This window comes from Larimichthys crocea, unplaced genomic scaffold (assembly GCF_000972845.2).
Source record: "Larimichthys crocea isolate SSNF unplaced genomic scaffold, L_crocea_2.0 scaffold83, whole genome shotgun sequence".
Lineage (NCBI taxonomy): Eukaryota > Metazoa > Chordata > Actinopteri > Sciaenidae > Larimichthys > Larimichthys crocea.
In genome coordinates this window covers 907441-922471 of record NW_020860930.1, presented here as the reverse complement: position 1 = coordinate 922471, position 15031 = coordinate 907441, and the positions used below count along the sequence as shown (strand labels likewise).

The 15031-nt window shown below is 46.7% G+C and overlaps 1 protein-coding gene across 3 annotated transcripts in view; it reads right to left on the bottom strand.

Annotated features, from left to right (window-relative positions):
• Positions 1-4706: 4706 nt before the first annotated feature.
• Positions 4707-15031, bottom strand: part of stxbp4 (syntaxin binding protein 4) — a 29476-nt gene continuing 19151 nt past the window's right edge. For 2 of the 3 annotated variants that reach the window (XM_027277064.1, XM_027277065.1), the window contains 5 exons: positions 11447-11626; positions 11235-11351; positions 10866-10915; positions 9207-9343; positions 8033-9060 (listed from right to left, as the gene is read on the bottom strand). In XM_027277064.1, coding sequence (XP_027132865.1) covers positions 9047-9060; positions 9207-9343; positions 10866-10915; positions 11235-11351; positions 11447-11626 — 498 coding nt within the window. In that variant the 3' untranslated portion in view covers positions 8033-9046. Of the gene's footprint in view, positions 5138-5810; positions 5869-8032; positions 9061-9206; positions 9344-10865; positions 10916-11234; positions 11352-11446; positions 11627-15031 lie in introns of those variants that run through there. The other variant, XM_027277066.1, reaches the window with a different exon arrangement.

The following is a 15031-nucleotide window of genomic DNA, read 5'->3' as shown; positions in this document are numbered from 1 at the left end:
TCAGACCACGAACACCCGCCCCCTCCCCCTCCCCTCTCTCTTCACTGTGCACCCGAACCAGCCAATCACAGCGCAGCATTTATGAACAGCACAGATATTTAAATGAAGTTAAAGTCATTAATGAAGAAATAAACTTTAATTAGACCAATCAGAGAGAAGCACACACACACACACACACACACACACACACACACACACACAGGGAAGGATACTGGGTCACATGAGTGGGCCGGCTTGACCTACTTTTATCCAATGAGAGGCCGCCTGTCCCGAGGCTCCTCCCCCCGCAGCCTGGACACATTGAACCCCATGTGCGCGAGAGGAGAGGAAAACAAATCCAACAGAAGGGGAGGAGGGAGGAGAGGAGAGGAGGGAGGAGAGGAGAGGAGGAGAGGAGAGGAGAAAGGAGAGGAGGAGAGGAAAACAAATCCTGTCTGTAGCCTGTAGTCTGTAGTCTGTAGTCTGTGGTCTGTAGTCTGTAGTCTGTAGTCTGTAGTCTGTAGTGGTCTGTAGTGGTCTGTAGTCTGTAGTGGTCTGTGGCCTGTAGTGGTCTGTATACTGTAGTCTGTAGTCTGTAGTCTGTAGTCTGTAGTGGTCTGTATACTGTAGTCTGTAGTCTGTAGTCTGTAGTGGTCTGTAGTCTGTAGTCTGTAGTCTGTGGTCTGTAGTCTGTAGTCTGTGGTCTGTAGTGGTCTGTAGTGGTCTGTAGTAGTCTGTAGTGGTCTGTGGTCTGTGGTCTGTAGTGGTCTGACAGCAGATCAACAGACGACATTAACGTCTGTAGACGAGTCCGTCCTGAGGTGGATCAGGTCTGTGTCCGCAGGGTCGAGTCCTCATCAGCCCGGCTCCGTTCAAACCTCCTTAGCAACAGCGGTTGCTAAAGCTCAGTGATGGAAAGTAGGACAGGTAACAGAGAGAGAGAGAGAACACCTGCTGGTCTGAAGAACTGACAGTTTAAACTTAATATATGTAAATATCATACTCTGCTGCTCATACTGTATATAATATATATAATATATACATCTGTCATATCACCATCACATACAGTGATGCTGTAACCTTCTAGCTGCTCAGTGACGGTGACGATCAAACTGAACCTACAGCGTCCAGCATCCACTGACCAGGCTGCTGCTGATCAGCCAGGAGCGAGAAGGTCTTGATGGAGGCCATCTTCAGACCTCAGAGTCTGAGCTGGACTTTGTTGGGTTTATAAAGTTCAGCTCTGGCATTGTGTACGTCTGCTGGATGCAGATGACTTGTGTTCTGGTTTTGTCACAGCTGCATCATCAAGTCTGTGCAGCATCGTCATCTGTCGCATTTCCATGGCATGTTGCACTGGTCTCCATCACATCTCCTTCACGTCCCTGCAGCATCTCTGTCAGTTCTTCATTGCATCTTTGTCACGTCATTCAATATAAAAAAGTATTTATTTCTTCACGAGTGAATTTCACACCTCAAAGCTGCATGCTGCTGTTTTTTTGTTGGCAGACAGATTGTTCTGAATGGACGTTGTCAGCAGTAACATATCTATGAATGGTGATGAAGTCATGACTGCTGCTGTGACACTTCAGAGGAGATGAGATAAACAATGGGATCTGTCTCGACTCTCGTTAATGCTGACGAGGTTGTTTTGTGGGTCAGTTTTATGCAGCACGCTCTGAACAACAATATGGTTATGTAATCTGCTTTTACACGGCTGAAATTATGATTTACATAACCAAAGCTGACCTGAGTGCAGCCTGAGCAGTGACCGGCTGATACCTCTTAAGACTCAACGTGGCCGAGCCAAGACCTATTTTCAGTTGTAAAAAAACAAGACTGTTAATAAGATTCCTGAAATCAAAGAGATGTCCCCGGAGTCATCTTCTCTTAAACTCATCATCAGTGATGTTGTTAATCAGACCAATCAATTGGGTCGAGCCTTCTAATCCAATCCCGACAGAGTTGATGTAGTCTGTGACCTTTGAGTTCTGCAGGTTGAATCAAGGAAAAGAGGCTTTGCAGGTTGTGTAACCGCTGCGCTGATTTGGTTGTAAACTGTTCAGACACAAGCAAAGAGCAGACTGCACGTGTGCGTGACGTACAATGAGACTTTCAGTGATCTAGAAACATCTCAGCGAACATCCTCCATCATTGTTCCACCACATTCATCCTGAACATATGAAGAGAATGAATTTCCTCTCAGACACCAATTCAGTACAGAACATTTCTCCTGAAATACGTTTCTGCAGGTACTTTCAGGTCAGATGACAACAGCTTGTTCCAGACACTCAGATGTCAGGTGAAGCTCCTGATTGGCTGCCAGTCTCTGAGGCTTATCATAAATTAGGTTTTGCTCAAATGGTGTTCCCGGCTAAATGAAATCTTTTGCCTGAGGGATTCCCCCGATTTAGTGTTACCCAAGTAGTCTGGATGGAAATGTCCACAAGAATTTATGCTCTTAAATCATTCAACCGTTCAACGTGCTCATAACAAAGGTGCTTCATAGTTTTGCAGTGATAACGTCAAGAGCCTGGCTCATATATTCATGACCATGATTCTGATTGAATTATTTCTGTGTGCGAGCTGATGTAGCTCACCTGAACTCACCTAAACTCACCTGAACTCACCTGAACTCACCTGAACATATCTACTTGTTTCCTAGGTAAGAGCTAACTCTGAACTTTATATCAAATTATTTTCTACTTGAGCGCGAATGTATCTGCCTGGTGTTAAGTATACATATGATTCTATATGTGAGAGCTGACTCTGACACCTGTGTCCACAGATGATGATTTTGTTCAGAAGTGACTGGAAACTCAAACACAGCAGCTGAGGTTGAGTTGCGGTGTGTGTGTGTTTGTGTGTGTGTTTGTGTGTGTGTCATGTCATTAGTGTTTCCATGCACAGCTGATATTTATAATCACACTTGCTAGTGAGAAGGGAAATCAATACTCGGAGCCTCGGGCAGGAAGATTATTGGCTCGGCCCTTCCACTTCAGCCCTCGCACTCACACTATAAATACTACCATTCACATCAAACACCAACACACATTCACACACTCCAAAAGCGCCAAAATCACACACCAGCGCTTAATAAATGATTCCTCCAATGACCTGCTCACCCCAAGACAAACAGAAGAATAATCTTATTACAGACTTTCATTTTGTTACTCACGTCAGTAAAGGAAGAAAACAAAGAAAACTCTCTTTAAAATCCCACGACGGGCCAGAGTTGATCTGTATATCGACCCACCGCGATGACATAACACGTCAGAGTCCAAAAATAACAGTAACAGAGAGTACAGTACGACTCCTGAGGACACGCTCTGTGCTAATATAATAAGTGAATATATGATGTAGAGCTTTAAATCTTCATATTTAAAGTTATGAATACATTTAACCTGATTTACATTTGTCTGTATTCTCACAACCAATGAGAGCACACAGACTGCCATGTGTATAGATAAATAAAAGCTGTTATATAATTTTACTTGTTCTAGCTCAACAAATGTATTTCTGTGAAGGTTCTCAGGTCAGTCTCAGGTTGTAACAGAGTTTAAATCCTGTTGATGCTGACCTGTCATCGTATCGTTCGTACGTCTGTTCTCACACTGTGTAACTTTAAACATTTGAACCTCATCTTGCAGTCTTTGACTTTTCATTATACTGACATTGTTTCTTTCAGGTTGAAAATAAAGAGAAGCTGCTCTGTCACATTTGATTGGCTGCTGTTTCACCCTTTGAGTCGCTGTACAGAGGAAAAACAAAACGTCTTGTTAGTTTGGACAAGCTTGTGGCAGCAAACTTCAGGCTCCATTGTGGCCCTGAAGAACAATTCAGGGCCAGGAATGTAGACCTTCTCAGAATAGCTTCATCCACTGAGAAAGAACTTCCTGTTGCTGGGAATAAAAACAGACGAGTGCTCGGCGAGGCTGTCCACAGCCCGAGGAGACAAAGGAAGGAGCTTCAGACTGAAAGAGTTCAGACTGGAGTGAAGAAGAAAATGTTCCAGCAGAGACTGCAGGAAGAGTGAAGATAATAAAACTGTGTGACGGGTTTGAGGTACTTATACTTCATGAGAAGATACTGAGGAGGAAACCCGTCCTCAGGGTCTGCTGGTTGCAGCATTACATTACTGATGAGTTCTGTGCCTGTACACTAATTATTGTGATTAGCTGATTAATCTATTTCCATCTCCTACCAGTTACCCTGACCTCCAGGTGTTGATCCTCAGCTTGAACTCTTTGTTCCTGGTGTTGTTCTTTGGCCTACTGTGTGTTGTAGTGACCTTATTGCAGCGTCTGAAACGACGCACATGGTCTTTACAAAAATGATTCACTGTGAAGTCTCAGTAAAGTCTCAGTCTTACACTCAGGCTCTTTATCTTATAGGTGAAAGGAATACCTGCAGAGACAATAAGTCATCTTCATAGTTAGAGCGTAATGTTACCTTCAGGTACAGGCGTTGGTCTTTTTGATGTAGATGGAGTCAAACACTGATTGGTCAGAGCAGAGATTTATTCTGAAACACTTGGACATGTTGGACTGACGGGACGTTTAAGACTTCACCTGCAAATATATGTAAATATGACGCCGCTTAGCTTAGCTTAGCACGGAGACTGAAAACAGAAAGAAAGCTCTAACATGGAGGAGGCCAACAGAGTTTCATGATTATGAGTGTTAATCAGTATATATATATTTACAGTGCAGACATGTGACTGCTCAGTCTGAACATCTCACCGAGCACGGCACGCCCTCCACACTTTGTTAACTTGCACAGATTTGGTCCTTTAAGTAGCTACGTAGATAAACGGAGCGTGCACTGGGTGTTTTATTTTGAAAACTGTCCAGATTCTCTTTGCTGTTTTTGAATCTGACTTCCTGTCAGCTCGACCTGCTCTGTGCTCGGAGGGATTAATTATTCGTAATTCTCATGTTGAACTATTCCTTTAGGCCCAGGTGACTACAGGTGAAGCTGAACAATGAATGCTGCAGGTTTCTACATCTCTGTCTCTATGGACTGGCCAGGCCTTCGGTCCGTCACCTCCCCGTCCCGCTCTCCCTCCAGCTCTGAGGTCTCCGGAGGTGGAGCAGGACCCGGGGCGGTGCTGCTGCTCGTCACTGGGAGGCTCCATGATGTCGTCTGGGTCATGTGACTGTCAGAAGGAAAACACATGACGACACACATGACTCCACGACCTCTGAACTGCTTCATCTGCGTTTCCCTGGAAGCTGAGCCAGAGGGTGTGAACGGCATCATGGGTAGTTTGGTGTTTATCAAAGCTTTTCCTCCAATCAGCTGCCTGCTCTCATGCTCCTCTGCAGGTCAGCCTCTTTAATGTAGCTCTCACAGCCTCAGTGTCCTCAGATTATTTCATTTTTCATATTTTATGCATTACAGTACAGTATGAGCATGTATGTCCACCTCTTCTTAAATATATTTATATATATGTACAGTACCAGTCTGGAGGTGTGTCACTGGTGGGTCAGATGGATGGCATGTCTCTGCTGTGGTGGTGCCTACACCTTCACACCTCCTCCTCCATGCTTCAGGGTGGGAGCCACACATGCAGATACCATCTATTCACCTTCTCTGCGTCTCACAAAGAAACGGCGGTCTGGACCAAATATCTGTCTCAGTTTGGATTCATCAGACCAAAGTCCAGATTTCCTCTGGTCTAACGTCCATTTGAAGCATTAATGACATTATTACGTCCTGCTTCGGCCTCCGGGGAGGAGTCCTGACATTTTAATAGTTTTATATTTTAACAGGTTTGCCCCCCTCCCAATCCGTCCACGATCATGATGAAGTTTGAAAGTGATTCTTACTTGATGTAGTATTTCACTCCGTCTGCAGTGTAAGCCTCCTCCCAGCCGTAAGGAAGACCTGCAGAGGCGGAAAAATAAAAAGTCATCAAACCATTCAGTGGCTGTTTACTGTGGTTTTGTTCAGCTTAGATTCACTTTATTCGCCTTTCCTGGTTTGAGACACATCGACATAATCAGGTCAGCAGATCACCAAACACTCCGTATCGAGTTTCCATCCAGACTGTTTTTCCTGAGGAGCTCATTCCTGGAACCACCGCCCGACTTTACTGCACTTTTCCACTGGATCTCTGATTTCTGCACGGGTCTCTTCAGCCCGTTCAGGTGAACAAAAGGGGGCAAAGCGTCAAACGCTGCCCTGCAGACATCAGCTCGAAAACTAAAACCCAACGTTCACACATTCAGAGAGAACAGGGATTGTGGTGAACGCTGCATCAGCGAACAGTGATGACTCTGATATGATATAATGTGATATGATGATTCAAACATGTAGAGTCTGCAGTCATGCTGCCAGCAGAGAGGTTTGGATCTGCATGCTGACGTGCTAATATACTTACATTGATAACAGAAGAAATCCATCTGTAGAGTTTATCACTGTGAATGTATATTACTGTCCTCAGTCCTCCCGAGTCTTCATGTATGTACACGGAGAGGACAATGTGGTTCTCACCGCTGGGACAAAGACACCTGATCTGAGGCTGGAAGCTGCTTTTGTGCAGCCGTGAATACAAACTGTGGAGCTCCGCGGTCCGTTTCACAGACCAGGTTTCAGCCTGTCAGGCTGAGGGACGGCGGCTGGTGTCAGGTGGTGAAAACATGTCTGTCAAAGATGGAGACACACTGAACCATAAACTAATGACAGGGGACACCTGAGGTCCAGACCTCAGATAAGACTTATGTGGATTTGGGTCGGCTCAAGTCCAGTATGGACCAAAGTATGGAAGGTGGACTGGTAGCTGCAGAGGTGCCCTTGAGCAAGGCACTGACCCTGAACTGTTCACAGGGCGCCGCTCTGTGTGTTTTCATTTATTATTATTCATCAGGCTGAGAAATGCAGATCTGTGTTTTAATGACCCTGAATGATCCGACTCACTAATTTATGCTGGTCCAGTTGTCATGGCAACAGAAACACAAAGATACCGGCTGTAATATCTGTGACAGTCTTCATCCGTCCACAGAGACAGAGACAAATGTTCTAAAACTGGAGCGGAAAAATACCAAAAGACCAAACACAGACTGTCTAAAACCTGGACGTAGTCTCCGTGACGTCCCCGCAGACTGTCTAAAACCTGGACGTAGTCTCCGTGAGTCTTGTGTTTTTTGGTTGAAGCTCTGCAGCTTTCATTTCTCTTCAGCTCAGTATGTTTGAATGGAAGTCATTGGCGAGACACCGTCGCCATGGTAACAGTGTCCAAGTCGCTGCTTTCAAAGCGAATGAATGAAGTGGAAGCGTCTGCTCATCGTTATCAGGCTGTGTGTGTGTGTGTGTGTGTTTGTGTGTGTGTGTTGCAGTCACAAGCTTCATGATTTAAAAGCAGAGCACGTATCCAGGCAACGAGGGCCTTGATGAAGACGTGCTACAGGTTGATTATAACACACACACACACACACACACACACACACACACACACACACACACACACACACACACACACACACACACAGCTGTTAACCTGGATCAGACTGACCTACTTTTCTCTGAGCTTGTTCCTGCTTCTTCGTTTCCTCTAACAGGACAATGAGCGACGATGGAGCTCGTCTGTGATCCTGAATCTCGGCGGTTAATTATGTAACTAAAGGAAATAATAATGAACACACACACACCACAAGCTTCATCTAAAGATATGTCATGTTTGATATTTGACGAGCACAAATGGAATCGTATAAATTAGAGAGTGGTAAAGTCAGAGTTGAGATTTAAGACTTTATGAAAGGAGCTACCCAGACTGCCTTAGAACAGCTAACAGAACCGGGCTCAGCAGCCGGACCGGACCGGATGGAGCTCAGCCTCTGACAGGGAACAACGTGACAGCACTGAGGTGACTGACAGACTCAATGTCCACAACAACGAGTCCCTATCTGACCTTTTCTTCTCCTTCCTGTTTCACGGGGTCTCCTGAACTAACCGACCACAGCTCAGCTGATCTAACAGCAGCTACAGTCTGTGAAACAATCAGAACATATAAATATTCAGCTTCAAAGAACAACTCGGGATCTGTGCTGGTTTGTTTCAGGATATTTACTCAGAAAAAGAAAAAGCACAAACAGCAAATATCTGCAAACGTGATAAAAGCGACTAAAGCGTCGATCGGGCTCGACTGTCCTTCAGTCACTGCTGGCTGCAGGATTCCTGAGGCTCCTCCTGACCTCTGACCTCGAGGGCTCAGGGTTTCTCCTCCTGTAATGTTTGATGCTTCTTTGTTTGTCTGGCTAAGCTACTGCACAAACACGAGCATTGATTAAATAACAGGGAGACAGACAGGAAGTTATTGTCCAACCGTCTGAACTCGCTCTGCGACAGAACGTCAGCTACAGTGAATGGAAACCATGTGACGTGGTGACGTTAGAGTTTCAAACTGTTTCTATTGCTTGTTAAATGAAGGATTATAGAGACACAGAGGGGGGTCATTAAACGGACGACACCAACGTTTGTGGAGTTTTGCTCGTCACTCACTTCAGCCATGATCTGACTCTCTTAGCTTCAGAAGAACTTAAAGCTGCATTAAGTGCCTTTAGTTTGGAGGAGCTGACAGTGATTCGTCCTTCCACAGTCCTGCTGTAACGTGTTTCAGCAGCGCTGTGGCTGGAAATGACGATGGCCAACGTACAAACATAAAACATTTACATGTTGATTCACCTCAACCGCTACAGCTCGTGTCAGTCACGGGCAAAAACTTTAAACGTTGATGTAGTCCATCATGTTTACAGTGATCTCCTCCAGTGTTAACCTGTAGACAGGTTTTCTAAAGACCACACGGCAGTTTGAGTCGAGAGTTAATGCTACAAACAAACAAACATTTCTCTTCTACATTACTCAGGGTAAAACACTGGAATAAAACTGTTCTATTCAGAGAAGTGCAGTGACAGAAAAAACGGTGTTTCATGCAGATGTGAGTCCAAAGCTAGCAGGTACTGAGGAGATGAGGAGTCAGGGAACAGAGTTCGAGTTCACGGGCAGCTGTTGTTTCCTGCTGATGTCTCAGAGCCTCGCTGCCTTTGTGCTCCGACAGGCGGGTCTTCTAGAAGGTCAGCACTGAAACGGGGAGGACAGTTACAACAGCAGGTTGGCAGGATCAGTTTGGTTTCATCCGGTGAGAGTTGCATGCAGGGCAGCACAGAAACATAGAGGAGGACATGCAGACCTGCATGCATGGAGGTGAGCAGACAGAGTTCACTTACAGTCCACCTCCAGGATGGCTCGGACAGTCCTTGTGAGCTCCTTCGCCTCCTGGGCGAGCGTGGCCGAAGTCCAGGGAGTCTTCTTGTAGCGAGCAGGGACGCCCTGAGACATCGAACCGACCTTTACATCTCCGGAGCTGCAAAAGAACAGAAGGATGAGTCAGCAGTAAAAAAATGACTACAGACAGCCACAGATGGAGCCACCATGGACGTCCCCGTGTAGATGTGACAGTTTCAGGCCAGTCCTGACGTCATGTCCAGGCTCACTGACTGCCCCGGGATGCCAGGAGCCTGCTGACTGCTGCTTTGGAAGTTAGACGCTGATGCACTATTGGCCCTATTGGATGCAGCACCGTGACATTGTTTGGCATCAGAAAAACACACCTGGATCCGATGTGTATGGAGGCATCGTGTTCTGATGGATCAGACAATCTGGAGTCGCCTCTAACCTGGAACTGATTCTTGATTCTCATCCCCAATTTCTAAATGTTTGTTTGACTCATCCATCCACCAACCACCTCCACATGTAGCCTTTATGCTCCATCACCTGACTTCAACGGTTCAGAAATGACTCTTTAACATCATCGATTAGGGCAGGTCAAGCTGTGTCCATCACATCCTCATGCTCATCATGCAGATCAGTTGTGTTTGCAGTGATTCTGCAGTGAACGTGTTGTTGTAGTGGTTTAGACGAGCGACCTGACGACCCGACTTTAAATAAACCTCATGAAGCTGCTTGGCGATGTCAGTTTGTCACGCCTGATGAATAACTCACACCTCCAGTTGTTTGAAGGATGGAGGATGGAGCGACCACGTCGCCATGGTTGCAGCTGTTATTCAGAGATCTGAGCGCGGCCGTTTCTACTTTATGACTTCCTGTTGTCTCACAGCTTAAAGACGGTCCAGGATGTCTCATGGGTTTAATGAGAGTGATAATTCTCAAAAACGAAGAAAGTGGAGCAACACGTCACACCCAAACAACCCGATGGCGATGAAGCGAGCGAGCGGACAGCCTACATTTCCTCTACGACTGGCCTAGAAACATAACAGGTGAGTAGAAAGAGAACATGAGCGGGGGTTCCACGCTTATGAAAGACGAGCTGAGGCGTCCCACTGACCCGGACTGAAAGAAAGGAAAGCAGGCAGGGTGACTTCATAACATGACCGAATGACCTGGTTTACAGAATCACACAATCGACCAGACCAGGAGGCAACGAAGGAAGGAGCGATGAGGGAGGAAGATAAAATCAAGGAAAGATGGAATGAAAGACAGAAAACAGAAGGAATCAAGGAAAGAGGATAGGAGGAAGGAAGGAAGGAAGAAGAAAGCATAAAGAAAGAGAGGAAAACTAAAAGGTGGAGAAGGAAAGGAATCAGAAGAAGAACTGACGTGACCTTCTTCTTCTTCTTCTTCTTCTGTGGTGTCTTTGTTCAACGTCTCGGTGTGACCTCACACTCTCAGCGCTGCGGGCGACCATTAACACCAATCCTACCTGGGCTGAAGTGGGCCAAACCGGGCCGCCGAGTGTGTGCTTGAAATGGGCTAATGGGCTCTGTGCTCTGCAGGACCTCTCATTATGAGACCGACAGTGACACACACACACACACGCACACACACACACACACACACACACACACACACACACACACACTCTGTACCTGTAGCTGTTGGTTGGTCCGTGGCTCTCGAGCAGGAACTCTTGAACGTTCTGCAGACAAACAGACAAATATAAATTTTTTTAAGTTTAACCTGAACTTCCTGTCCGAGTCTCCTGAACGTGACGCGTGAGTTTTCGAGTGACATCACTTCCCCGCAGGAACGTCCAATCGGTTTCCAACAGTTTGGTTTGGAACGTTATCAACCATGAGTGAGTGTTTGGACTGGATTCATCTGATTTATCAGTTTCACCTCCCGAGATGTTGGAGAGCCGGCGACATGTTTTTATGTTGGGGACTCTGCAAACAAACTTCAGTGTTTGAGATGAAACTCAAACTCAGTTCAGATCGATCGCCCGGCTTCATGTTTACCTCGACGAAACTCAGCAGTTTGCCCGTCGACATCTCAAAGCCCTTTTTGGTCGCCTCGCTCTTCCGTAGTTGACACTCCAGGACGGCGACTCTCTTCTTCAGCTCGTCCGTCTCCTCCTGGGATCCAAACACAAACGTACATGTGCACGTGGCTTATGAGTGTGTGTGACTTTCAAGAATGTTATTGGTCAGTTAGATATTTAGAACGTCACCTTATTGGTTGACGCCGGTTGCTCCACTCTCTGAGTCTTCAGCTCGGCGATCTCGGCCTCCAGCAGGTGGATCACCTCCTCGTAGTCCATCTCCATCCCCCTCGCCTGCTTCTGAGCTGCCTCGGCCAACTGGATCCGAGTCCTGAGGGCCCGACTCTCCTCGGCGCCGAGTTTGACTTCCTGCCACAGAGGAAGGAGGAAGTGGAGAGGGTGAAGGAAGGAAGTGAGGGAAGTGAGGGAGGACAGAGATTCATCAGGGCTCAACAAGTGGACAGATCAGTCAGCAGAGTACCAGCAGGGCCTCAGGCCTGATCCATCTTTCAAGGTGCTGCAGTCCTGATTCTGAATTCTGGCTGTCAGGACGAGGGAGGTTTCACTGGATCAGCAGGACTCGCACAGACCCGTCACCTCTCAGCACATTTCTGTCTCTGATAAGGTCACCGACATTAGAAAGCAACAAGAGAAAACCACAACAGGAAAGACCAGGTGAGACCTGCAGAGCGGAAACATTCATTCAGCTCAACCATTCGAAAAATGATTCAACTGTACGACACAAACATCTGCAGATCCATGCATGTTTCTGAACCTAATAAAGTTATTATCCTTAAAGCCTCTGTAACACCTCATGTCTGACTGGAAGGTGGTGCTGGGAGTTTGCTCCGGTTGATCCAGTCGGGCTGTGAGGCCTTCAGGGGGAAACCAGCCTCCACAGTGGAAGTTACATAACTGACAGGCTGGTGAAACAGACACCGGCAACAATCAGACTGTGTGACCTGCAGAACCAGAAGCAACCGCGACACTCGACCCTGCAGCACCAGAACAACAAGGCAGAATGTAGGAGAATGACTGCCTGGTCCTGACCTGGACCGGTCCAGACCTGGACCACCAACACCTCAGGGATGAACTGAACCGACTGAGAGCCAGACCTCATCGTCCAACATCAGTGTCCTTAAAAAAGAACATTTCATGTTGCTTGCAGCTCAGATGGAGGTGTGAACTCCCTCAGTGTGTCCTATTAGTGTGTATTCACACACACACACACACACACACACACACACATGAAGCCAAAGGGAAGTAGTCAGCAGTGAACTTGGCAGCCTCGTCTCTCCTCCTGTGGTGCTGTCATATGTAGCGACGAGAGCTAACAGGACACACATGAAGACACACACACACTCACACACAGACACACACACACTCACACACTCACACACACACACACACACACACACACACACACACACACACACACACTCTCTCTCACACACACACACACACTGAGAACAGTCCATCTGTTAGTGTCACTCCTCCAGCTTCGAGCATTTTTAAATTCTGCAAATCACTTTTCCAAGAAAAAGACAAAAAGAGCAAAACACACAGTTTGACCTACGGAAGCCCAGAGCGACCAGAAAACATTTCATTGATCTGAACGAAACATTTTCATCTGTCACGTCTCGTGTTTTTCTTTCTGTTGGTTTTACAGGTATGAACATTTGGAAACTGGATCATATTTTATGGAGGAAATGTTTTCTGGTTTTCCCTCTGATGTCCTCCGGCTGCTCCGCCTCAACTCTCTGTGATTTACAGAGTTTATGATGGACAGTGAAGTAAACTGCTGACAGCTGTAGCTGCTGTTAGCTCAGTTCGTCAGCTTGGCGGTGAGCTCAGAAGCGAGCAAGAAGCCGCCGGACAAGATAAATGTGGGACTGACTTTTAGTGGTTGGTGGAGAGCTTGGTGAATAAAAAGGCTGAAAGACAGACGCCGAGCTGGGCTGACTGCTGCTGGACTAGGCAGTGAGATCAGCTGCTGCTGGAGACCTGGATGATGATGGGCTGCTTGATCATAAGTAATGTAACAGAGTAAATACTCGAGTACAGCTGAGCAGATTACAAGTGGGATTACACTTAGACAACAAATTGATTGTAGCGCAGTGTTTCTTTAACATGTGTCGTTAATGTAGTACAGTGTACAGTATAATAAATAAAAACATATTAATTGTAAAGTTTCCATCACTGCGTGGCTTCATGTCCTAACGTGAGCTGTTAGTTAGCAGGACATGGTGTGGTGTTACATCACAGGTGTTAAAATTAGACTTTATAGATGATTTTAAGTGCAGCTGGTGGAGTGTGTGGTGTGTGTGTGTGTGTGTGTGTGTGTGTGTGTGTGTGTGTGGTGTGTGTGTGTGTGGTTGGGTGTGTGTGTGTGTTGTGTGACTGGTTGGGGTAACTAATGGACCCAGCGTGAGCTGTCTTCCCTCCAGCTGTGGCCTCGGGGGTCTGAAGCCTGACCTCAGCTCTAATGAGGGAGCAGGTCGACCTCCCCCTCAGCTCACTGAAAACACAAATGAAAGAAAAGTCTCAGCACAGGCTGATAACACCAGCTCCAACATGTTTAGTGCTTCACAGCAAGACTGTAGAGTCACATGTAACAAGAACATCATCCAGGTCCCCAGCAGCAGCTGATCTCACTGACTAGTCCAGCAGCAGTCAGTCCAGCTCGGCGTCTGTCTTTCAGCCTTTTATTTCACCAAGCTCTCACCAACCACACAAGTGCAGTCCCCACATTTACTCTGTCCGGCGGCTTCTGCTCGCTCACTCTCTCCTTTTCTCTTCTTAGCTTCCTCCGTCAGCGTCCTCTTCACTCTCTTCTCCTCTGCCATCATGTCCGTAGAAGCTGCTGAGCCTGGTTACCTCCTCTTCTTCTTCCTGGTCGTCCATAACGCTCTGTTGGTACAAACACGCAGTCCCGTCGCTCTGAGCTCACCGCCAAGCTGACGAACTGATCTAACAGCAGCTACAGCTGTCAGCAGGTTACTTCACTGTCCATCATAAACTCTGTAAATCACAGAGAGTTGAGGTTGGAGCAGCCGGAGGACATCAGAGGGAAAACCAGAAAACATTTCCTCCATAAAATATGATCCAGTTTCACCAGAATCAGTGAAATAGTTGCTGCTGTGTGACTTAGTGCCGTAAAGCGTTACGTACTTCTCCCGACCCGGAGCCCAAAGTTACATAGAGTGAGAACAGACGTACGAATGACAGAGACACCGTTCACCTGATCACAGGTCAGAGTGGATCACCTGATCACAGGTCAGTGTGGATCAGCTGATCACAGGTCAGAGTGGATCAGCTGATCACAGGTCAGAGTGGATCACCTGATCACAGGTCAGTTTTGTGACAAACATCATCAGACCGTGAACCTGAAGTTCAGTTCATGTGACTGCGCTGAGCTTTTCTTGAGTTTCTATGTTTGGTTTCATCTGTTCGGAGGGTGTGTGTGGGCTTATGAAAGGGCGCTTCTTTTAAAATAGATCAGCAGGTGAAGCTCAACACACACCTACACACACACACACACACACTCTTACAGTGGGAGGTGTGTGAAGCCCCCATTGAATCTTTTCGGGCTCTAAAATAGTTCCTCCCTGTGCTTGTTTGTTGTGAATCACAGCTGAAGGGTCTCAGCCTCTCTGACTCCCACTCTGCTGCCTCTCCGCTTCCATCCCGTTACATAAACCGATCGATATCCACATTTAGACGACGCTAACAGATGTACTGTAACAACAAAGACTCAGCTGGGACGTTTCCTAT